This window comes from Watersipora subatra, chromosome 9 (assembly GCF_963576615.1).
Source record: "Watersipora subatra chromosome 9, tzWatSuba1.1, whole genome shotgun sequence".
NCBI classification, from domain to species: domain Eukaryota; kingdom Metazoa; phylum Bryozoa; class Gymnolaemata; order Cheilostomatida; family Watersiporidae; genus Watersipora; species Watersipora subatra.
The window spans coordinates 60330093-60355727 of record NC_088716.1 but is presented as its reverse complement, the minus strand read 5'-3'; the positions used below and the strand labels follow the sequence as shown (position 1 = coordinate 60355727).

At 36.2% G+C, this 25635-nt stretch overlaps 1 protein-coding gene across 2 annotated transcripts in view; it reads right to left on the bottom strand.

Annotated features, from left to right (window-relative positions):
- Positions 1 to 25363, bottom strand: part of LOC137403558 (exocyst complex component 2-like) — a 43444-nt gene extending 18081 nt beyond the window's left edge. Inside the window, exons 1-11 of one of the 2 annotated variants that reach the window (XM_068089513.1) lie at positions 25315 to 25363; positions 14364 to 14434; positions 12922 to 13092; positions 12440 to 12596; positions 12030 to 12179; positions 11781 to 11867; positions 10183 to 10325; positions 9108 to 9237; positions 7901 to 7997; positions 5626 to 5755; positions 3425 to 3609 (exon numbers count right to left, since the gene is read on the bottom strand). In XM_068089513.1, the coding sequence (XP_067945614.1) occupies positions 3425 to 3609; positions 5626 to 5755; positions 7901 to 7997; positions 9108 to 9237; positions 10183 to 10325; positions 11781 to 11867; positions 12030 to 12179; positions 12440 to 12596; positions 12922 to 13092; positions 14364 to 14385 (1272 nt within the window). In that variant the 5' untranslated portion in view covers positions 14386 to 14434; positions 25315 to 25363. The other variant, XM_068089512.1, reaches the window with a different exon arrangement.
- Between the last annotated feature and the right edge of the window lie 272 nt (positions 25364 to 25635).

Here is a 25635-nt window from a genome sequence, read left to right as displayed (position 1 = left end):
TTCTAATAATGATGTGATTTAATGCATACACCCAGTAACAAGAATTATGCAACTACATGTATATACAGATGTGACGTGATTAGAACATTACAGGAGGTAATTACTCCAAATTAATATATACCTAGTTGTCTGCCCACCATAGTTTCAACAAATACATGTTTACAAATACATATTACAGCTGGCAACTGCAACTAGAATCAATGTGAGACCTGGTGACTTAGTCTTATTAGCTTTAGCCATAACACCTGTACTAAGAAACTCTTTTTTATTTAATTATGGGTGTCAATAAGGATATAAAATAAAAATATGTATTTTTATGTTCCCTGCTACTATAATGATTTTTATAGGTTTTAATTAAAAAAAACTTGAATTTGAAAGATTAAAAGCTCCAAGAATAGCATTTCACAGCATATTGAAGCAAGAGTTTAACTAGACAACCTGACAGGCTAAAATAAAAGTCAAGTGCAGACAAGTCCAAGGCGAGCGATAAAAATTGAGGATTTCGAATTTCCTAAGGTTATCCCAGCAAAGTACGCATACGGAATGTGTTATAAATGATCCAACGATATTTCATGTAGAATGGAATCGATGATAGCATTTGTTTAGTAATTCTCGTATCCATATACTTCAGAGTTATTCTCCTCTACATAATACAGTGAATGACAAGCGACTGAAAGTAATTACTCTTTGCCGATTCATGAACGAATCCGATAAAAACATTTGTGTCATGCTCCAAATGGCTGCTAAAAGCAAGTATTTATTTACTCTAGTCTACAACCGCTAAACTTCACGCAAAAATCTTGGATCATGGCTTTTAATGATGCTTTGACACACACACACACACACACCACACACACCACACACACCACACACACCACACACACCACCCACACCACCCACACCACCCACACCACCCACACCACCCACACCACACCACACCCACCCACCCACCCACCCACGCACGCACGCACGCACACACGCGCACACACGCGCACACACGCGCACACACGCGCACGCACGCACGCACGCACGCACACACACACACACACTCGTTTATCCTGTGTCAATGAACCCAAGCCGACTTGGTTATTGTGTACCCTCATGTATGGTAATCAAGACAACATCTAGTCTAATTTTCCTACAATAGTGAGGAACACACAATTATAATCCGCATGGCACACGTATACCGCTTATACGTAGGGAACCTAGAGGCATTCTCAGGCAACCATTGAATATCTGATGTAAAAGAGATAAAGATATTGATGATGCTTAGCGAGCAGTGACTCTGTATTGGGTCATGACATGTTAAAGTAAAAACAATTTGACAGACGATGTAATATTTGAGGCAACAATTGTTTTGACATACCCAGTGAATTCCAACATATGACATTCCCAGTTTCTCACAACATTTATGTTTTGTAAATCAGTAAGTATGTACGCATCAGTAAGTATGTACGCATCAGTAAGTAAGTACGCATCAGTAAGTATGTACGCAGTTCTTTTTCTTAGTTTGTTTCTAATCTATGAAAATCTAAATTTCTAATCTTTAAAATTATGAATCATAAAACATTAATAATACAAGTCATGAGAACAGAAAACCAAGAATTAAAATAACAAAATATTGAAAAACACCAGCAAATATATTTGCAATAATGACTGAGTACACGTCTAAAGCTTCTTGCAATCATCAAGAGAGAGAGAAAATGAAGAAGAGGCAAAGGAAAAGGCAGAAACAAGTGAAAGTGGATAATATGGCCATAATAATTATCCTAGATTTAAAATTTAAAAACAAAATAAATTAAGTTAGTTTGAAGTTCACATACTCTAAGTTAGATTAGCTTTATGTTTCTATGGAAACGTCAATTTTTGACATGGCCTATTTTAAAGCTCAACTTTCAATGTTGGAGTTATCAGCTCTTATAAGTTCACCTTTTATTCGTAAAAGCTCTCCCGTGAACCCTTGAATGGCTTTAAAACATAATTATAATAGTCCCTGATTTCTGCTCTGCAACTGTGTATTGTAAGAAACCTCACTACTCTTTAAATTTGTAAAACTGACCCTTTCTCACTCGCATAGCCTTACATATCCATGAAATAATATTATTTAGCTCGCTGAATCATTACAAGCCTATTCACATGGGTGACATTAACTAGATGCAGACTCTGGAATGTTTTGCAGAGAGAACTGATAACAAACTGCCATGACTAGTGTTATCTCTCTAACCAATTGTCAAGATATAGGAAGCCACAAAGTCAACATACCAATCCAGTTAGCCATCTCGACTACTCTTTGCGCGCAAAGCGTTCTAGAGTCTGCAGCTAGCCAATCATGTCGCTGATTTAATCTCCCAGGTCATTGCTTGGCCCAGGATACTATTTTGTTGCGTGTAAAAAATCATACGACTTGCAGATATAGAATACAATAATCTTAAAATGTTTCACGGATGATCGGTTAAAAGTTAATTGTAAAAGGTAAAAAGTTCAAATCCGTAAAATAGAAATTCATAAACTAGCATCTAATAAAGTCATTTTCTTACTAACGGTAAGCATTTTACTTTTTTTCTCAAGTTCATTAGACAACTTCGAGAGTCTTGGGCATTTAAGAGGCATGATGAAGGTTGCACTTTTGCGCTTCACAAAACGTAACAGAAAAACAACGAACCACAATGATTGCTATCAGAATGCTGCTTGCAGAAGGATTTTACAAGGCAAAGGTATGATATGATAAGGTATGATAGAGCTTTACTTAATTTAGTATTTTGATTTCATTTTTAAAACTTTTTTAATGAATATGTTTACGCCACAAATTACTGAAGCCGTGAAAGGTGAAGTAGCAAGAGACTACTATATAGTAGGTATCTTACAACACCTGTAGACACCTGTAGACTAATGACTAATTGAATACGTCACATGAAGACTGTGAAACCTGTCTGTTCACTGGTCAATAACATAGAGGAGATGTGACAATAATCAATAAGAAGAATTGATAAAAAACTTTTTTATCTATTACTACTTTATTTATTTAGTTTGTCACATAATTTGTAAGATAATTTTATATAATGTATTTGTTTCAATGCCACATCTATTTTTAAGATTTTGAGCCGTAAACAAATCATACAAAACACACAGTATTCTTGTATGAATATGAGCTCCAAAATGTGAAGTAAGTAAATAGTGATTTCAGTGAAATAAATAATGAAATGAAATTCCTTTGTATGTTGAGAGTTGATTGTACATCGTAGTGCTCTGAAGTTTGACATGGTTTAAAAACAGACGAGTATGTAGGGTAGAAAGATGATTCGCTGCTTTGCTAACAAAGACTTTCAGTATCAATTGGAAAAAGCGTTTTTAAAGTGTTCAACGCGTGACTCACAAAACCAAACAATTTTTAGAAACAGTGTAAAAAGGATACTTATTGTCCTACCTGTCCTTTTGAATCTTTGCTAGTGTTGAGTGTTAGTGATATGGAAGGCTTACTTGACCTTGACCTCCGACCTTTGCTGTACGAGCACTCATCATGCTCTCTGTTAGCATTTTCATTGAGACAAGCGGAAAGGACCCCTAATAGCCATGAGTTCTGTCTGTTGATGCACTCCCAGGTGGGATTTCCTGTAAGCAAAACTGGGGAATCAGACTCTATTGACAGAAGTCATAGATATGTGACGCATCTGGATATAATTGAAACCTTAGATACTTGACAATAAATAATGACTAATGACAGATGACACATAAATTTGTACGAAACAAAATGTTCGGCGACATATGATGTGAAAATAGATCACATACACGCATCTATGAATATGTGACATCACACATCGCTACCTTAAATAAAAAGATCTGTTATACCAAGCTTTAGATTTATAAGTAAAGATACGACAGCAATTTCAATTCAGGCGATTCTGAGCTTATCAAATAAACATATTTTACCAGTTTTAAAAACTAAACATACATTGTAAAAGCTACTGTATGTACAAGATTTATGACTTGAGTTCACCCAGTCTAGTTTTGGGGCAGAGTATTGTTTTATGGTGACTAAAAACAATACAATCAATTAATACTAAAACTTTACATAAAACAAACAATCCTTGTCACATTTGTAGCTGAAAGAATTCTAGTAGTATTTTAAACAGACTGCTTGAGGTGACCTTGGTCAGAGGGTAAAACATCAGAAGGTCAAACATATCACATAAAAGAAATAATCTCTGGTAAACACTAGTTGCAAGGCTACAGGCCTGGCTACACACACCACACGACATCGCGTAGTGTAGATATCAGCTGTGGCTACATAAACCTACCCTATTAAAAGATAGAATACAAATAGATTGACCAATGAGAATTGACCTCAGTCGGGTGAACACCAGGAACTCCTTACTAGATTTTCCAGTATGTTACTTGAGTATCATAATGATAATTTTGTGGCAACATTATAATCAACGATGTGTGATAACACTAGAATTTGTGCGACTATTTGCGTTTTTATATTTTGATGAAAGACAAATCGACACAAGTTAACAATAGAAAAAAACACCAAGAACACAAATACTGTACTTCAAAATCAGCACATAAACTAAAGTTCGTTAAGTATTTAACTACAAAACAATTATCTGAAATTTGTTATAAAAAGTTCTATTTTATATTAGTAGCTTTCATATGGCATATACGGTACAAGAAAGAATATTTTCATTTACATATAAATAGTTGTGTGTTGCCATCATCATTGGAGTCCATCTTGGATACGACAAACATGCATTCGATATGAATAAAATTGAATTGAGATCATAATGATCGACTATTTCAACCAATCACAGGTGCATTGGTTTTCATCTCTACCAGCGTAGACCAACATGGTCATGTTGCAACGATGCCTGAATAGTGTGCTGCCGACGCCTCATCAATGCACTGGCTACGCAAACTCAATGTGTGTAGCCATCCTTGTAGTGATACAAACGCAAAATAGTGCAAATGTACAATAAGGCAGATGTACAGTAGTACAAATGTACAGTAGTACAAATGTAGAGCAGTACAAATGTACAGCAACGCAAATGTACAGCAATACAAATGTACAGTAATGCAAATGTACAGCAGTATAAATGTAAAGTTATGCATATGTACTACCTATAGTGAAAATGTACAGTAGCGCAAATGTAAAGCAATGAGATATTGACCAAATTTGAGAAAGAAGCAGGCAAATACTCCAACTGTGTATTGCTGCGTTTTGAAGAACAAATATCACAAATAACTTAGTCACATGGTATTAAAATACTTGCAAGGCTCCTTCTCTGTTTGTAAAGTAATGGGTTGTTACTCATAACAAGAAGGATACAGCATAGAGCGCACATATGATGTTGAGTCTATTTTCTTAGGTTGGACTCATGAATTGGTGAGTAACCTAACCCTGGTAAACTGTGAAGTTATGTTCTTGTACCTGCATTGGACCTTCACAAACTGAAAGATTTGGAGCCCAAAAGAGATTTTGAAAATATAAATGTTGCGCTTAAACACAACTTCCCAAGCTTGGCAGCGATTCCATTTACATACAGAAAAATTAAAGTATTGCTGGATGAGATAGTCAATAAATGATACATTACTGATATGACGCGTATGGAGTAACGACTGATGACATACCAACGTATTCCAAATCGACAAGATGGCGGATAATTCGCTTTTTGTCTTCGAGAGAAGAGGGCATCTGCAGAAGCTTGTTGTGAAGCGACTCTCGAAACTTCTGGACCTCCTTCTCTACTTCAGCATAAAACTGTTAGAGATGAATATTTAATAAGTAACTGATTATGGAACACAGGCTTCTCCGACAACATGGAACACAGGCTTCTCCAACAACATGGACTACTGGCTTTTTTGAAACCAAAGACAATGTGATTGAAGACTTATTTAGAAATAAGCATAATGCATATATTATGTTCTTTATAAGTTGGATGTCAATATTTATTAGTTTTTAAGAGACCGTTATATTTTGTAAGCAAACTGATAAGCAGTCATGATATATGGCAGAAGACAGGAGAGTAACTGTGTTCGGATGCCAACACCTACTCCTGACTAGAACCTGTCATTATTGATAAAGAAAACATTTTAGAATAAATTTTTATCTCAAACTCAGTCATTCCACTTTTTGAAACGAAAATAGAAAAACTCTGCATAAGTTTAGAGAACATTGTCAAAACATTGAGTTAAATATTTCTTAGAAAATAAACATATTAAAAGTAAAGTATAACTATATATGAAGGTCTCAGCTCATAACAAAACAACACAAATGATGCTGAAATCCATCTGATCAAGATAACAAACATTTTGTCAAAATCTCCATTGTCAGCGCGTAGATATCCCAAAATGAGGATATGGGAAAGCCAAGGTTTGTAGAATAACAAGCCCTTCCATAAGAAGGATGGCTAGATATTATTTACATGCATACAATGCATAACTGAGCATATTATATCCATAAGAGTAATTGAGGATTCAAAGACTTTTTAGCTAGTCTCAGCTGAATAAAAGTAGAACAGTTGAAAGAGGCCATACGACTCCAACTAATTTAATTGATAAACTTAAAATTTTTGAATCTTTGTAGTTTGGAACAATAGACAAGCACTGGAAAAAGTTATCTATGCCCAAGTTGCTTTTTATTTAAACTAAAAGGTGTATCATAAGGGTACAAATTCATTTTAACAATCAGTAGTTGTGTTCACTTTCAGTGCAATTGGGAGTTGTGTTCACTTTCAGTGCAATTGGGAGTTGTGTTCACTTTCAGTGCAAGCAAGAGTTGTGTTCACTTTCAGTGAGGGAACTAAGCATGCATTTTTGTCAAGCAGCCAAGACTATGAATATAAATGCACACAGGAAGCAAAAGTATCTGTTTTAACAGTTAAAAACAACAGCAAAAACAAAACGTCAAAAACATACTGACAGTTGGTGAAATGCCTAATAGCAGTACTAGTACATCACCACAGAGCCTCCAGTAACCACAAACGGAATATAGCCCCGCTAATCTTTGCATAGCAAAGTGACATGTTGATATTTGATCATCTTTACATATGACTATTTAAAAATATGACTTGAAATATTCCAAAATTTATGCCCCAACATACAACAAAAACTTTGAGACACAATAAATAATTGTGGAAGGGTAAGCAAAGTGGCAGAATGTTCACTCTACTCCCACCCACTCAGTTTGGCTGCTGCCACCACATCGTTCATACACATTGTGTTATTCGTTGCGCTTGTGCTCATTTATGCTTTTTCTCAAGTGACATTCGTGATATCCTACTCAAGTGAGAGCAAGTGCCTGATTTTGTGGAAATAAGACAACCCATGAAATTGTCCACAATCGGTGCCGGTGTTTTATTTAATAATATGTGTCTCACATTCTTTCGTAATCTTCTGAACTGTAAGCAGACTAGGACCTCTCTTGATTGCTACTTTGTGAAAGCCTCAAGTAGCGATGGTCAAGAAAGTGAGATCAAAAGGGTAATGCATGAAAGTGATGACTCGGTGATGATTAGGTAAGAAAGACACATTAAGAAGAGGTTTTGCATTAACAATAAGTTAAGCAGTGTTTTTGTGTTTACTTACATTATGTACATAAAAATCCTCCTAATGCAGGCTGCAGCTCACCATGCGGTAAGTATAATTTCTTTCTTTCATTGATTTAATATTTATTAAATTTAGACGGTTTTTTCATCATTTTGCGTGTTATTACTCGCGTATTTATCAAATAATTATATATATTATATGTAATTTTACTTAGTTTTGGCTTGGTATCATAGCGCTAGAATGCATTAATTCCTATTGCTTGTATTTACATGAGAAATACTGACAACAGTTGATTCGACATTCAATGATAGTTATAGATCAAGTTAAATCATATCTCAAGGTATGCTGTAACTCTCACCTCTTTGAATACGCCAACTTCTGTGTCTTTAAAAAGAAGTTTTGCTCTCGTGTAGTCATTAATAACAACATCATAGTCACCCTTGGCAATATTTGCCCTGAAAAAAAATGAACTCAATGAAAGACTTGTCACATCAAGCAAAAATCCTTTGTCAAGTAAAAAACCTTCAGAGAAACTACTGATACTAAAACCTAGATTGGAAACATTAAAAGCTCAATGTCAATCAGACAAATATTCCTGCAACTATTTTATCAAATCTATCTCTCAATGTTTGTCTTTTAGTTGGTCAAAGCTGTGTCGACTATAGTAATTAAAATCTAGCAATAAAAAACCCACATATCACTGGATTAGATCCTAATGCCTACAGATCTAAAGACTGCGTGCTTAACCATTAGACTACAGTAACCAATCACCAGAATCCAATGTTAAGACATTCATTCATTACATCCATTACAATACTCAAAGTTAAAACACTTGGGGTTAATAACTATCGCAGTGGACAGCTACGTGTAAAGGAACAATTATTAAGCTGTCTGCTAACATGGCAATTGTTTTAGTAACTTGACTAGCTTATGAGGTAAGTTACTCAAATTTATTGGGTAATTATTTTGTTCCTCGTGCAACGCCAGGCATTCGCCTAATAAACATATATATAATAATCATTTTAACAAGTTTGATAACCAACACATTGGATAGTTAAATATTCTTGGATTTGATGATAAAATAATATATATTTCTTTATGAATCGTACCTTTATTTAGCTGTAAAACACAACAATCTAACTTGGAGCGTACAGCAAACACTGACAAATTGATTTTATTAAGCCTATTGATTGCAGAGAAACAAATGACTAATCGATACTTTGTACCATATCAAATTTTGCTTTGCAGAAACTTTATCTTAATTTTAATATGATAGACATTAGATGCTAAACTACATCTTTCATCGAAAGGAGCAGAAGACAACCTATATTGAATATAAAAATATTCAGGCCAGTGAAGCTACTTGTATCTCAAGATCTAAAACTGATTGATATTAAAGAGTCAAATTCTTCGCTCAAAGGTCAAACAAACATCACTGTGTATGTAGTGAATGAGAAGATAAAGTAACATTCCCATGTATTTATTTGTTACGGTAAGTTAGACCACTACATAAAGTGTAGACAATTGCTGACACATTACAATCTTAGAAAAACTTTTCCACGTGCCTGATTGTCGGCGGAAGATAGAACAAAAATTTGAATCGTCCCAGAATTCCAAGCGCATTTCGTGTAGCATCAGCCTTCTCCTTCCGTCTGATGATGTCATGAAAGAGGGAGTCAGAGTCTCTGTCAGCGGCTTCAAAGATACAAACAGCAGAAGTGTAAAGAAGGAATACCGGGTTGCTTATTATGATGACAGAGCTTAAGTTGGGATACCAGAGCTTAAGAGTAAATGAGTGCACCGCCTTAGGCTGAACTTTCAGACTCAACCAAAAAAGAATGTTGAGAGACAAGGAGACAAATTAAATAAACTAGCAAACTGCAACTGACAGCATTAAATAGACTCGATGGAGCTCTGGACCCAGAAACACATAACTCTAGTTCACATACAATTATTAAGCAGGACGAGGGACGTAAAAGGAATGCACAATGATTTCGCAACACCGGTGATCCATGTGAATCACGCAATCACACATTTGCCATCACACAACGGTCTAGTGAGTCTAGACTTTTATGTGATCATGAGTGACCAACAGCGCTTGGGAATTCATGTGAACAGCTTTTAACGCGTAGCCAATAAATTTGTCTGCCTATTAGCTGCAAGCACCTATTTCCTCTTTGAACCAGCTTCACAAAAAGTACATCTTTACAAGAGAGACTACTTACGACCTCTGGCAAACAAAAGCAATAGATTATGCTTCTATGTGAATTGTGTGACTAGTCAAGCAATGCCATCACAATAAAACTACTGTGAGGTTGTTTACTCTACGCTAAGGCTTGAAGTGTATTTAAACCAGACGATATTTGCAGATACAGTAAGGGTTCAGATCAATTTAGATAATCTTTGAAATTCAAACCAGAAAAAACAAAACAATAGATTACTGGAGTGTGAGGTGGCATAACTTGAGTCAATCGGCAAAATAAACCCTAAAGGAAATTAAATGGACTAGGGCTATCTACGACGATTTATAAAACGTACTCCACGAAAAGTGATGCAAAAAACATTACTTAAAATGCACCATGTTTAAAAGTCGGATATGTAAAATAGCGATGAGTAGCTAGGATGACTTGACAGCAATACCTTGCAAAAGCATGTTGAGTTTGTCAAGACACATTTCCTTTTGATTTTCATCGATGGTGAGCTTGTTATGCATAGTTACTAGTGCATCCTGGCACTCCATAAATGTGGAAAGGTTGGTCTTGACAAAGGACATTGGCTCCTTGCTAACATAAACAAATCAACAAATAACCATACGGTGAAAACGCACTGGATAGAACCAGCAGTCTGATACAGACAAGGATCAGCCTTACGGAGCTAAACTCATACGGAGAAGAGCTGATCCGGCTAAGTGACTAAACTATACATGTATATAAAAATCTAAGTGGTTGTCTGTCATCTGTATGTCCAGTCCAGTTATAGCGATAAAGTTATGGGAATGAAAAATGCGCTTCACACAGGATCTGAACTCGAAATCACCAGTTCTGCAGACGGGACAGCTAAACATTCTAACTCTAACTTCAATAGCTTTAAAACTCTGACTTCTAAACTTCATATCATAAGAAAAGGGTTTTGTGCAGTGCAAATAAATTATAAAAAAAATAAAACAACAGCAAAGGTGTTTAAATGTGAAATAATTAGCAAGTAATGGATAGATAAAGTTAGTTTTACTACAATCACTACAATAAAAATGATTTGATACAGATACAATTAATCCCAACTGAAAAAATAAAGCCATGAATATGTTGAATTAATAATAATAATAATAATGAATACATAAAAGTGTGTGTATAGGAAAGGTTACTATTGCAGCAGAAGATGTAAAAATCGTAAATAGAGAAAAGAGGCGAAGTTTTGTTCATATTCAATGATAGTGGCACGCAAAGTGTCTGATGCCAGCTAAAAGCGTTGGGATAAAGGTTGCACCTCACAGGAACCGAACCCGTACATTTGGATGCACGAATGTTAAGGCAAGCAAAGTTTGAATGGAAAGGGTAATAACTATGTCCGTAACTATTTCATAGTACAGCAAGGACAGCTATACCGTTCCATATTATGAAATTTTCTTGCCATAATATGGAACGGGTAATAACTTGCCAAATTGTAATCTAGTAACTTGCCAAGCATATCCTGGACTATAAAACTCTTTTGATGAGCACCAGTTGATCATCTCGAGAAAAGAAAATGTAACTCAAAATTCCAATTATGACCAAACTATATTCTGTTTGGGACTGAAACTACAGTCAGATTCGCTACATTCATGCAAATAAACCCTCATTAGCCTTCATTAACTGACAACCTCAAAAAATCCAATGTGTTTATAAAAGCAAATTAATATGAACAGTTATAAGCTGAGCTGGTTTTAACAGTTGAAGATATAGTGGCAAGAATGAAATAGGCCTGACCTGATGATCAGTCAGCAATATAACACTTCGCTATATAACAAGAATTTACAATGATAAAGATATAGAACAGATCAAAGAAGCAAGATTTAACGTGGCTATACAAAAGTAACTGATGAATTATTTTTCTAACCAACTGAACTCAAAGAAATAGATGTTTGCTGTCATAATTCTTAAATGGTCTAACCGTATAACACTACCTCCATCTTCAAAACACTCGATAAGCTGCAGAGAAGATTCCAAAGTTTACCTTCATCTTACCAAATCACAATCACATACCTGCTACACGTCATCTTAGTAGTCAGATGGCTGAGCCCGACCTTGAGATCTTCAAAAGAGGCTCCAGAGTGTCTTTCCAAAAGGTACCTACCAAAAAATTATGGGTAAGTATCTCCAGCTACTCTGATGTGTTGCAAACCAACTCCACAAACTGATAGTAGAACTCAAATAATACGGACCGACAAATACTAAAAAGGAGTTATACACTACAGTTAATACCAATAAGGGTTGATATACTATAATCAATACCAATAAGGGTTGAACTCTGCTGTTGTCACATCTCCGTTGCAGCCAGGAAATAAAACAGGAAGCTGTTGGAAAGGAAAGCGGTCTTTAGATGATACCCCCTCATCAGATAGTGATAGAAGATTGTCTGATGCTCTCTCCTCTGAGGTCACCCTGTGAGCAGTTAGTATGAATATTAGCTAGTAGTTTAATTATATTACCAGAATGGAGCAGATGACCACAATATGATTTGAATACAGTGAATCCAAGTGACTCTTACACTTTGTTAAGGAACCGGACCACGGTTGAACCTGACATTAGACAGCAATGGTAATAGAAATTCTAACAGAATTCCCCATTGCAATATAGTCATGTAATGCAGCCTAAGTGATTTGAATACAATGGAAGGTTGAAAAAAAACAGAGCTCATATACCCGTGCTTATCCCAAACAGTCTTGAAGGAATGCGTCTCATCGACAAACACAGTTGACTCCTGATGAGGCAAGACTTTAGCCTGGGCCATTCCTTTGAATGTTATCCCTGATGAACTGGCACCACCGGACTTGGTTGTCAATATAATATCACCTTCCTCTACAAATCACGCGCAAAATCAGCCTTCACAATCTAAATTCTTGTAGAAGAATAGATACCTGAGTACCCTGTCTCGTGTCAAAAATCATGAACTAAGCAAATTTACATACTTTAACAATTAAACATGCAATGTTGCATCATTACAGACTTTATTCGTGTTAAAAAGATTTCTACTATAGATAGAATAAACTCATCATCTCACAGCAAAACTAGCTCTACTGTGTTACTAAAAAATATTTAATAGACACAAATATCACTTCCTTCTCAGTTTCTCGTCATCTAAAGCATGTACACATGAGAAAGCAGCGTGTGACAGGGTACATACCAAAAGTCTGAGGTGCCCTAGCCGTAACCTTGTTTTTGGACACCCAGTCTACGGTGAGCACCATCTCAATGTTGCAGATGAGAAGAGAGATGACATCCTTCTCATCCGTACCTAGGTTCTCACCCCGAATAGTGATGAGGGTTCCCCACGGTGCCTGGCTAGGGGAGACTCCTACAAACACACATTAGCCTTAGTAAGCCTATCCGCAGCATCTAGAAAATAATTAGTGAACAAGGTTTTCCTGAAAAGTGTTCAAGTTATGTTTTCAAGTTTATTTATGATGTAATGCTCAGCCGGTGACTAGGTTTCTCCCTAGACCAAAAGTACTGAACAACACACAGTGCCTCGACTGCATCTACTTTAAAAAAAAAACCTGTGAATAAAAGCTGCAGTTGAAAATCCTCTCAATACTACAATAAAATATGGTTTTTGCATGGCCAAGTCACATTTTAAAGCAAGAAACATGTTGCGGCAAAATTATCCAATGTCTGTAGTCCTAATCCTAGTCTGCAAGTAGAATTTATTAAAACCAAAAAATTTGAGTATTAAGAAAATACATTTAAACTGAAGTAGATTCATTCGAGTAAATATATTCAAGATCTACTAGAATAACAATAAAATTAAACATGAACCAAATGTCTGAATTTTTATGCTATGCAAAATGCAAATGCAGCTTTTGTTCGAGTCCATGTGCATTCCTTCTAATTGTTTGTTAAATTTATATTGACAAGATACTCAATAAAAAAGGCTATCAAATATGAATACTGATGATTAGAATGGGATAACATGAATGATACTGTTTTTACAATATATATTACATAAATATCTAAGTCAGTACTGTAAGCTACACTAGACGGTGTATCACGGCTAAGGTCTGTTAAAATAGATCACAATTGAATGTAACACTGACTGGACTCGAGTGTCAACAACATTAGTTGAATGTTATGTACTCATACGGCGAGTAGAGTCAACAAAATTTTAAAGTCAATAGGCAACGAATCCCCACTCTTTACGACAGCAAGGGCAGTAGTCTACTATATCTCGGAACCTTCATTGTAGTCAAGTAAAGTTCTTGACCTATAACCTTCTTTGCCTCACTTGCGTGCCAAAATTTAACCCATCTAGCAGAATGAGTAAAAAACAGACGTACCATTTTTATTATTAAAATTAATAATTTTAGCGCCACCGGGGAGAATATTTCTGAAGGGTTGAAATACTAACGGGGCGGAATTATTTCAATCCCCTCGGTCTGCAGTAAAATTTCCAAGCGTTGCCGGTCCGAACTTAGAAAAAATTTGGAGACCACAGGCCTAACCAGCTGTAACAAATAAACGCATACGAAAGTCAGTTTCTCTTCACTCACTACATAGACAGTCATGCGTGCCTGGCCTTTCACAACTCAGTAAGAGATTTGAATGATAAAGACAATTGTAAGAACTCACCAGAAATAAATGGAGGAGGCATGTTTCTTCTAGTTTAAAATACTTTTCATATGTGCCTCTTACTGCTATATCTAAAATGACCGTAATAAAACACTTGAAAAAGCCAATTCTCAACAGTTTTTGATGAAGGGACTGATGATTGTTCCTGTTTTGGCGATAGGAATAATGACTCTTCTGAATTCTAGACGATCAATAGCAGCCGATGCTATTGATCTATTGATGCTATTGAGAACATGCTAGCCGATGAATTCAGTTACAAGGTTTTTAGTGTTGGTATGAAACGATTATTGGTATGAATTGATTATTGGTATAAATTGATTATTGGTATGAACTGATTATTGGTATGAACTGATTATTGGTATGAATTGATAAAGGTTTATAGCATAATTAGTATGAAACACCTTCAATGAACATAAGACTCAGTGCGAATAAAATTAGCGGTGGGCAGATAGAAATTTCATGCTTCAGTTATCGGTGATAACCAATGCTTTAAGATAGGATTTTCAACACTTGTGATTCGTTGTACTTGGCCACTGTGATGAAAACTAGCACTTATCGACAGCAGCATTCAAGTCGACTAATTTTTATAGGCTAACTTTATGTGAAAGTGATTAATTTTATAAGCAGTCTACAGCCAGATTTTCATGTTTAGGTGACCTGTTGCTCTCACAACTTTAACAATGTAGATGTAGAACTGCAAAGCCCCATAGATATTGTACACAATTATGATGTATGCCAAAAATCTTTAAAGTTTAACGAAAATATATTGAATACTCAACTGTAGGCCCTTAAGGTGAAACTCGACTCGAGGCTATTTACTAGTTCATTACTAGTAGACCAATCTGACAGTCTATACACTTTATAGAACTGTCCTCTTTTGATGGTATTTAAAAAAAATTTTTATACATTGTAGTTTAAAGTTTCAGACTTGGTATTATAAAAGGTTTCTTCCTCTAGCAGCTATTCAGACAGCGGGATGTGGGTATAGACTCCAGCAACCCATACATTACTATGGGCTAGAATGCATTTCATCAATGTTGAGTATACAAGACTCTCAAGAGACGACCTTGAATATGAGATAACAGTTTAAGACTTTTGTCCTTAGTTCTTGTACACTTACTGAAACACAAAAATGCAAAAACTGCAAGAAAGAGCGTTTATATAACAATAACACTCCAGATAGATTGTAAAGTTAACGTAAAAATAGCTGTTGAATCAAATAGGGGCTTCCATATTTCCTTCTCAGTCTTGTATGAGAAAAATGCAGAGATACAAACCATTAAAAAAATTGCTTTACAGGTTGAGGTTTACACAAATAAAAACCTTAATTGAAACATTACTTCAACCTTTATATTTGTTCACCTGTTAAGTCATTCAACAGAAAGCAAAACCAAAAAATGATAAGTATTGTACTAGCTAACAAGAGGTTTTTACTTGGCGCAAAAAAACTTACTTTTCACCCTAGTGTGATAAAAACACTACATTTACTTGATGATAATCTTTTATAGTATAACAGATATCACAATGTACCTTTTTAAATAAATAACTTTTAAGCATTGTAAATCAGCAAACTACTGTTTTTTCAACCAAGCATATGAGTATTTAAAAATAAGAACTAAAGTTGATTAAATCAAAAGCTTTTATAACAATTACCAGATGAATTAAAATAATTGAAACGACATCCTCATAACTTCTGATGCCTTGATGTTAAGTAAACATCAAATTACTCTTAATCATTGAAGGAGTGTTTACGCTTATTTTTGTACTTCTCAGGTAAGATTACTCTGGTTAAAATTGCTACAGCGTCCATCAAGTTTACAAACTCACTCAGTAAGTAGAAAATTCAATAACCAATTTGGAATCTATCAATTCTTGGACTACAATCCTACCTACATAAATGTCAAATTCACTAGCTACTTTGACAAGGAAGTCGTTCAATAATTTGTAGAAATGTGCATAATAGAGCAAAAGGTTAGCAAAGGTTCAAGGAATAAGTGATTTAATTTAGACTAGTGCTGGTTACGTTATGACAAAAAAATCTTCTTTGTAAGTGCCTCATAGAAAAAAGGTAGCAACTAGAGAAGTTAACTTGTCTCAACCGTAAAAGAAACTAATGTGTATTTTCATCTCTCACTTATAGCTAAACCAAAAGCATTTCCTGAAATACTAAAAACATCAATGGCAAGAAAGACGCGACACTCTGATAAATCTGAGAGTAATGTGAAAAACGTTACAAAATTGTATTGTTTGCGGACCTGACAAAGCTTTTAATACAACATCACAAAATGGATTATCAGGTGTACAAAACTACGACATAGTAGAACATAGCTAATTTACACACAGTTTTAAGTGACGATATAAAATTTAGAGTAGTTTAGAACAAAGATAATTATAATAAAACTAGCTAGGCTACCCGATGTTGCCCGGGTATTAAAAATCAACTTATAAACATTGAAAGGTAATGAGAGTTGCGCGCCACTTGCTATTAGCCTAACACATTGACAATGGATAATCCGAGTAAGCTTACTAATAAGAGCTACCGCTTCTCATGACACTACGTCATCACTTTGCATCGTGATGAAGAGCTTTAGTGTATTTGCTCCCATATAGCGACCTATATCGCCTAATGAATCCATCAAGCTCGTGTAGCTGAATTTGTAAAGGATCGGACAGGCGAACCGGAGATAATATCTTCTGCGATACGGATTCATTATTCCAAGATATTAATTAATAGCTATAGCTGAACAAACACACGGACAGACCAACTGTGAGAAACATATTTACAGTGGCTATCAGTGTACCACAAATATGTGCATTGACGGTTAGGGAGCGACATTATTTTCGCTTAATCGGACTATAGTTAACAGGAAGCATTTTAGGTAGCTCACTAACAAATATATGCACAGACTATGCATAAAACTAAATTCTTCCATGTGTCACTTTTGAAAGCAAAAACAATCACTAGTCAATAACTTGCTAAAAACAAGGGTTAATAAAAGGAATGTTGGTGGATAGCATGATAGGCATAGTTATTAAAAGATAGAGGGGGTAGCAGCAGAAACAGCTTAAAGATTAAGTAAAAATAGAGTCCATCAGGCAATGGAACTAATTCATCCTCTTTTTTTAAACAAAAATAATCAGTTTAACCTAATTGTTTCTTGGCCAAACAATGTATTTCATATACATGTAAAATAGTTGCTAAGCATGATTTCACTCACATTTAGCATCGGCTAAAAACTTTGAAACTCCAACAAAAACTGTGAAATAACATTCATGCTTTGGCCAAGACTTTTATATAAATCAGAAAACTTGGCAATATATCAAGGGAAAAAATTTCATGTTTATGAAATAAGGTGGAAAGAATCATTGTTAGAACAAAGTGATATTGAAGGAAATCTGAAACAGATTGAAGTGAATATGTAAATTTACATTGCAAGCTTTGCTACCATGAAACGAGCATAGAAAATATATTTAACAAAATGGAATCTTATAGAAAACTACATTGAAAGAACTATAAAATAGACTAGATTCAGTTTCCTAAAATGACTGTAAAAAGATGACAGAGCTTGATTATCATTCTGTAGCAGCCTACAAAGATTAGTTAATGAACGAAGATAATATCTTTATTGGTGCCCTTGTCCGGTGGATATGCTTGAAAGAACTCAGCTACAGGCTATCAGGTTATTTTACATGGGAGAGATTTCGCAGTAGCGGTAGCAAGAGAAGGGTTAAATATAGATTTGCTAGAAGACAGGAAAACTAGTGCCCGTAGAAACATGATTTTCTAAATTCTTAAACATCATGATAAGTTCCCAAGTCTAAATGATGCATATGAGCAAGTTATTGAGACCGTTACCAATACACAAACAAGATTTGGTACAAAATTCTACATATAACACCTTTCTTACCACGCATCACTAGGGAATTTAGACTAAATTAACACCGTCTTTTGAAATTATGCGTAATGCTTTTTCATGACTTTTATGTTTCTACTAGATTGACAGAAGACATTTTAGTAAAGGAGAAAGGAAATTACAGACCATCAAGAAAATCTTTCCTTCCCCTAACAAAGGGAGTCTAGAAGATAAACGAAGAACATTTGTCTGTCAATTTATAATTCCTGCTTGATAAATTATACCCTTTCCTTTTGCTAAATGCAAAAGCTACAGAGGTTTTACCTTATGAGACTATCACAGTTATAAACTTGAAATAATCTATTTCACGCCAGCAGAAAGAGATTGCAATATCTTCTTGTATGAAAAACATCAAAAGATTCACTAATTAGAAAACGTCAAAAGCAAATTAGAAACTCCAAAAGAATGTAGAAGTAACTAAAACTGCTAGACAAGCACCAAAGAAACGTTGGAAACGAATCAAATGATTACATGTATACAGATCTGTCTTCCTTCTTCAGACGCGACCTAAATACCGGGAGCATGTCACAAGATCTACCCTACATGTCTGTATCCAATACACCAACTAAAGACTTATGCAAACAAGAAATCTTTGTACACCTGACAGAGCATTGAACCTTAACACTCAACCTACTCCCAAAAACTCGGCTGCCACATGTTAGATATCTATAAAGAGAACAGCTCCAATGACTCAGCTTCTCTTTCCCGAGGATTTGATTAGGCGCTTTCTCCTCTGCCTGCTGAGGAGCCTCTCTCTTGCCTGTAAAGTCTCTTCCTCTCACTACCTGCTGAAACTCTCTGCCTATGACTTGTCACGACTCTCATTGGACTGTTGAGACTCGCAGCCGTACGGAACTGAGCAAACAAACGTGGACGACCGTTCGAGTAAGGATGTAACTTTTATTAGCTATTCTAATATTTTGTCATTAATATTATTGTTTAAGAATTATGTTAGTTGTGTATTTAATTGTTTGACTTATAAAATAAAAAACTAACATCACTAACTAACACCTTCACTAGTACCTGAACCAATAATAATCAAATTAGTTCCCGCAAGCTGAGCAAAAGAAAAGTGCACAAACCAAACATAGTCAACATAAAACAAAATGACAAGGATACTTCAACACTGATGTTGTGTGTGGATTCAGATTAGTTATGCATAACATAGTTTATCCATATCCAGCTATAACAATCCCACAGCCTCCCCCTGCATCAATGCTGCAATACATTTTAGTACAGTACATTCAATGATATACAGCCCCCCGATGGGGGGGCTGTATATCATTGGTACATTAAATACAAGTAGTAAATTATTTATGTAAACACGCCATTAAATCCCCCATGCTTTCACCACAGCCTATCATAGCTCAGTCGCAACTATCTATCTATCTATCTATCTCTGTAAAATATCTCAAGTGGCCGCTAGGCCTGTAGAAATAAAATGGTGCATTAGGCATAAAAATAAGATCACAAGTAAGCATAGACTTATTTATCTAAGTCTGAAGGATAAAAGTATAAGATCGCTTGGTCTAGTTATAAGAGAATCAGATGTTAAAATTTCATCGCACGGTTAAAAAAAGAGTGTTTCATTGCACTTGTATTGATTGTGTGTCTGATATTGGAGCCTCGAGTAAAATAGGATGAGTTCTTAATTACAAATCTATTAAAATCGACCATTAGGTCTTGGCCTAAAATTTTTTGCAGTGTGCTTTCGTCCTTGATGCGTCTTCTCTCTGCAAGTGTTTGCCATCCCATTTTCACCATTTCTGATGATATACTATCAAATTTTCTTAAGTTGTTGGCCCACCTAAAAGCTTTTCGGTTAATGGATTCTAAATCTTGTATACTATAATCAAAATGTGGACTCCAGATTTCCGAAGCGTACTCTAGCAGTGGACGACACACACTATAGTATGCTGTCCTTTTGACATTAGGAGATGTTTTCTTAAGGGTCCGCATAAGCATAAAAAGAGTGCCGTTAGCCTTACGTATGATGCGATTTATGTGTTCATTAAAATTGAGGGTGCTAGAAACAAGTATACCCAAGTATAAAAAGGATTGCGAGGATATAAGAGATGTACCGCAATAGTTGTATATATGTGAAAATCTAACTGGTTCCACAGATGTAGATGTGCATTTATTAGCATTAAATCTCAACTGCCACGACTCAGCCCATGCAGCCACTCTGCACAGTTGGTCCTGAAGCAGAAGGCTGTCGGACGCACATTCTATTGGTCTAAAAAGTATGGCATCATCCGCAAATAAACGTATCTATCTATCTCTATCTCTGTAAAATATCTCAAGTGGCCGCTAGGCCTGTAGAAATAAAATGGTGCATTAGGCATAAAAATAAGATCACAAGTAAGCATAGACTTATTTATCTAAGTCTGAAGGATAAAAGTATAAGGTCGCTTGGTCTAGTTATAAGAGAATCAGATGTTAAAATTTCATCGTACGGTTAAAAAAAGAGTGTTTCATTGCACTTGTATTGATTGTGTGTCTGATATTGGAGCCTCGAGTAAAATAGGATGAGTTCTTAATTACAAATCTATTAAAATCGACCATTAGGTCTTGGCTTAAAATTTTTTGCAGTGTGCTTTCGTCCTTGATGCGTCTTCTCTCTGCAAGTGTTTGCCATCCCATTTTCACCATTTCTGATGATATACTATCAAATTTTCTTAAGTTGTTGGCCCACCTAAAAGCTTTTCGGTTAATGGATTCTAAATCTTGTATACTATAATCAAAATGTGGACTCCAGATTTCCGAAGCGTACTCTAGCAGTGGACGACACACACTATAGTATGCTGTCCTTTTGACATTAGGAGATGTTTTCTTAAGGGTCCGCATAAGCATAAAAAGAGTGCCGTTAGCCTTACGTATGATGCGATTTATGTGTTCATTAAAATTGAGGGTGCTAGAAACAAGTATACCCAAGTATAAAAAGGATTGCGAGGATATAAGAGATGTACCGCAATAGTTGTATATATGTGAAAATCTAACTGGTTCCACAGATGTAGATGTGCATTTATTAGCATTAAATCTCAACTGCCACGACTCAGCCCATGCAGCCACTCTGCACAGTTGGTCCTGAAGCAGAAGGCTGTCGGACGCACATTCTATTGGTCTAAAAAGTATGGCATCATCCGCAAATAAACGTATGGATGTCTTTGGACAGTTCAGAGACTCTGGAAGGTCATTGATATATAAAAGAAAAAGCAAGGGTCCAAGCACCGACCCCTGGGGCACACCTGATGTTACCTGGGTAGGTGGAGATGTTTTACCGTTAACTATGACACAGAATGTGCGGTCCAGGAGCCAGTGCTGTATCCAAGTCACTACATTTGCATTTAGGCCATAACTTCTAAGTTTGTGGATCAATTTGTCATGCGAAACTGTATCAAACGCTTTACTAAAATCCAAAACAAGTACATCCACTTGAGTGTTAAGATTATTAAAATTTGCCAAGTCTGATATGGTGTGTATAAGTTGAGATTCACAGCTGTGCTTTTTTCTAAAACCATGCTGTGTTTCACTTAGGATGTTATTCTGATCGAGATAATCTCTTATGTTATGAGCAATAATATGTTCTATAACCTTAGATGATACGCTAGTGAGTGATATTGGCCTATAGTTAAGTGGGGCCTTCTTGTCACCTTTCTTGAATACAGGGACTACATTGGCATGTTTCCAATCAAGTGGCACACACCCTGTGTTGAGGGAGTGTTTAAAAATCAGCGTTAAAATGGGAGCAATGTCAACAGCCAAAAACTTGAGCAAGGCAGGACTAAGGTTGTCTGGGCCCATACCCTTACGATGGTTGAGATTATTAAGAAGGGCCAAAACTCCCTCTTCACTGACAGCAATGTCCATTTGGGGTACATGTTCTGCACTAGATTGAGTGAATGATACTTGTGGGACGTGTCCATCGTCTACGGTAAATACGGACTTAAAATTGTTAGCAAAACTTATGGCCATATCGTTGTCATTCACACAGTTATGTAATTGCATAATGTTTGAACATTTTCCCCCTTTTGAAGATTTAGATATAAGCTGGAAAAGAGGTTTGGAATCGCCATTCTTAAGGCTTTCAGTAATATGGGACTCTAAAAATTTATTATAATCTCTTTTAATAAGGCGTTTAGATAGATTACCAATGGACTTTAGTTGTTCTAAATTGTGGCTAGTAGGGTAAGCTTTATAGGTATGAAAAAACCTTCTCTTTTTTCGGCAAACTGTTTTGGCTTCCCTTGACAACCAGAATTTTTTACCTTTGGGTTTACGTACTGGGATGCATGAGTTAGCTATGTTTAAAATAGTGTACTTGAATGTGTTCCATAGAAAATCTGTCGTATTTGAAGCTTCAATAAACTGGAGATGCTTGTAAAGGTGGGCTGTCTGTTCGCTTATGTCAGACATCCGAGCCTTACCAAAGTCAAAAAGAGTTCTAGTAGTGCGAGAAACTGGGGGATCAACCTGTGGAAAAAAACTAAAAAGTTCAAAGCACAGTGCTGTGTGATCCGACATTCCAACATCAGCGTTCTTAAAAATAGGGCAGGGATCAAAATTTGTAAAAATAAGATCAAGTGTGTTGCCTTTAGAGTGGGTAGGGAAGTTTACATGCTGCGAAAAGTTATTTTTCAAAATAAAAGACAAAAAGCTCTCAGCAAGTCCACGACCCCCTGGAGAGACGGCCGGCGTGTCAAGGGTCCACTGGATTTCAGGAAAGTTAAAATCTCCAAGTAAGACAAAATTGCTGACCAGGCTGTCCTCAAAAAAATCAAAAAGTGCACTCATCTTAGCTGAGCTCGGAGGACGGTAGTAAGTTACTACACAAACACGAAACCCGTGAACAGACAAATTGATCACAAGCATCTCCTCATTAGGATCCACAGAAGAATCAAATATCTGAACCCCTTTCAATGATTTAATAGCGACTAAGATGCCTCCGCCTTTAGTGGGGCGGTCTCTGCGGAAAATTTCGTAGTTTGGTAGTTTTAGTTCATTGCTCGAAACCTGAGGGTCTAAATGGGTTTCGGTGAGAACTATAAAAATAGGATCATACTCATGTACAATGGTTTCCAGATACTGGACTTTGTTCCTAATACTGTTGCTGTTCCATAAAATCAGAGTCATGATTGTAAATCTCTGACGGCTTCCCTACTTGTCAATTTTTTGAGTATTTGGTTAAAAAAGGGGCAGTCACTATGGCTCGTTGCATCGTGACCCCTCGAGCCACAGTTACAGCACTTGGGGGGTTTACTACAATCTTTGTGGTCAGCACCTGCTGTGATATTCTCACTGCAATGTCTGCAGATTTTGCTAGCAGTGCAGTTTGATGCTACATGGCTATACCCCCAGCACTGATAGCACTGAAGGGGCCTAGGCTTTGGTGGCCTTGCTTTTTCCACATTTAGTTTTAAGCACAGTTGCTGGATGTATATGCCTTTATCAATGGCTTCAATTAGGTCATTTGGTACTTTAAAAATTAGTTTCACAGTACCAGTAGTTGTTTTATCTTTGGTCAGAAATCTGATCACCTTTTCACAGGAAGGGTACTCTTGCCTAACATATCCCAACAACTCGTCTTCGCTAATGTTTTTAGGGACCCCAAAACAAATTCCATCTGATCTTGGGGATGGCCTTTGGGGCCTTCTAACTTTGCAGTTTTCAGTGGTGGGATTCCACTTTTCCAGTAATTGGTCTACTGAAGAAGATTTTTCAAATTGTATCATGAGCTTTGGGTCGTTTTTGTCATGTTCGAATTTTTTCAAAAACATAATTATTGGCTTATTTAGTATGCTGCTGATGCTGTGTCTGATGGCTATATGATTGAGAGCCAGAGATTTGTTTTCAAAGCTATGAACTACTACACATTTATTGGGATCAAAATCCACCCGATTATTGTGGGGTTTGATTGACGGTGGTGGGTTGCCTGATAAGGTTGTTTCAGAATGAATAGGTGATTTCAATAAAGAGCTGAATGTTTTCAATTGATCAGTTTCAACCTGGGGGCCGTAGGCCTTTTGTTCAGGTATGTCCCTGTTGGTGTGTTGGCTGGATTTTTTCAACCTGTCTATGTTTTCGTTTGCTACCATTATTTGTGATCTAAGCTCGGTCAGTGAGGTGGTAAGCTTGTTCTCGAGTGTTTCTGTTATTTGTGACCTGAATTCTGAGAATGATTTACTAATATTGTCCTCAAGAGTTTTCAGCCCATCCATATTCATTGTTAGAGGTGCTTGTTGGTGGGAGTCAGTAACCAACTTCTCTAGTCTAGATTCAATTTTTTTAACATTGGGGTGGTCACATTTGTGGCAGAACCAATGCACTCCGGGGATTGCCAAGAATTTAATTGCCTCTCTTTTAAACTTGCTGCATGGATAGTGAAACCATGTTGTACAAATTTCACATTCAATTCCTTCATCCAATACTAACTTCTCGCATTTCCCACATGTGTGAGCATTAACTTTATTACTGCCAGAGCCAGATCTAGATCTTTCTCCCTTTTGGCTGCTAGCACTAGAATTTCTTCCTAAACTTTTTGGAGTTGACATTACAAAAGAATGTACTGGCCGGTACCAACTCAATTAACCAAAAAAGAAAAAAAAAGAAAAAGAAAAAAAAGAAAAAAAAAAAATCAGCAATACACCAGGCATCAACACACAAACAATGCAAGCACTCCAACCGAACGGATGTCTTTGGACAGTTCAGAGACTCTGGAAGGTCATTGATATATAAAAGAAAAAGCAAGGGTCCAAGCACCGACCCCTGGGGCACACCTGATGTTACCTGGGTAGGTGGAGATGTTTTACCGTTAACTATGACACAGAATGTGCGGTCCAGGAGCCAGTGCTGTATCCAAGTCACTACATTTGCATTTAGGCCATAACTTCTAAGTTTGTGGATCAATTTGTCACAGCTGCAACAGTATGATGTCACAGCTGAGACTTGATTATATGACAAGACATACATTTATATTACAAGACATACAATTCATAACATCCGCACCAAATGGTATAAGCTTTATATCGTTGTCTTACTAAGTCGTCTACTCGTATAGCCTGTGAAAAGGAGAAGCCGTCTAGGTTCAAACAAGAAAGTCTTCCGACCTACCACTTACTACATGTAGCTCAAATATACATTCAGCTATCACGTAACGAAGTGGCGATCATAAAACAATTCTAAAAATTATACGTTTGATAATGATGTCGAGTTGTCATTTGTTAATATAGACAAAATAACTTCAGTTCGAATCAACTTTTTATGATGGCTGATAAAAAGTCCTTTTTAGTTGGTTTTTGCTCCTGCCAGAGTGACATTAAGGGTATCCCTATAAAATTAATACGGTGCGCCAATATTAT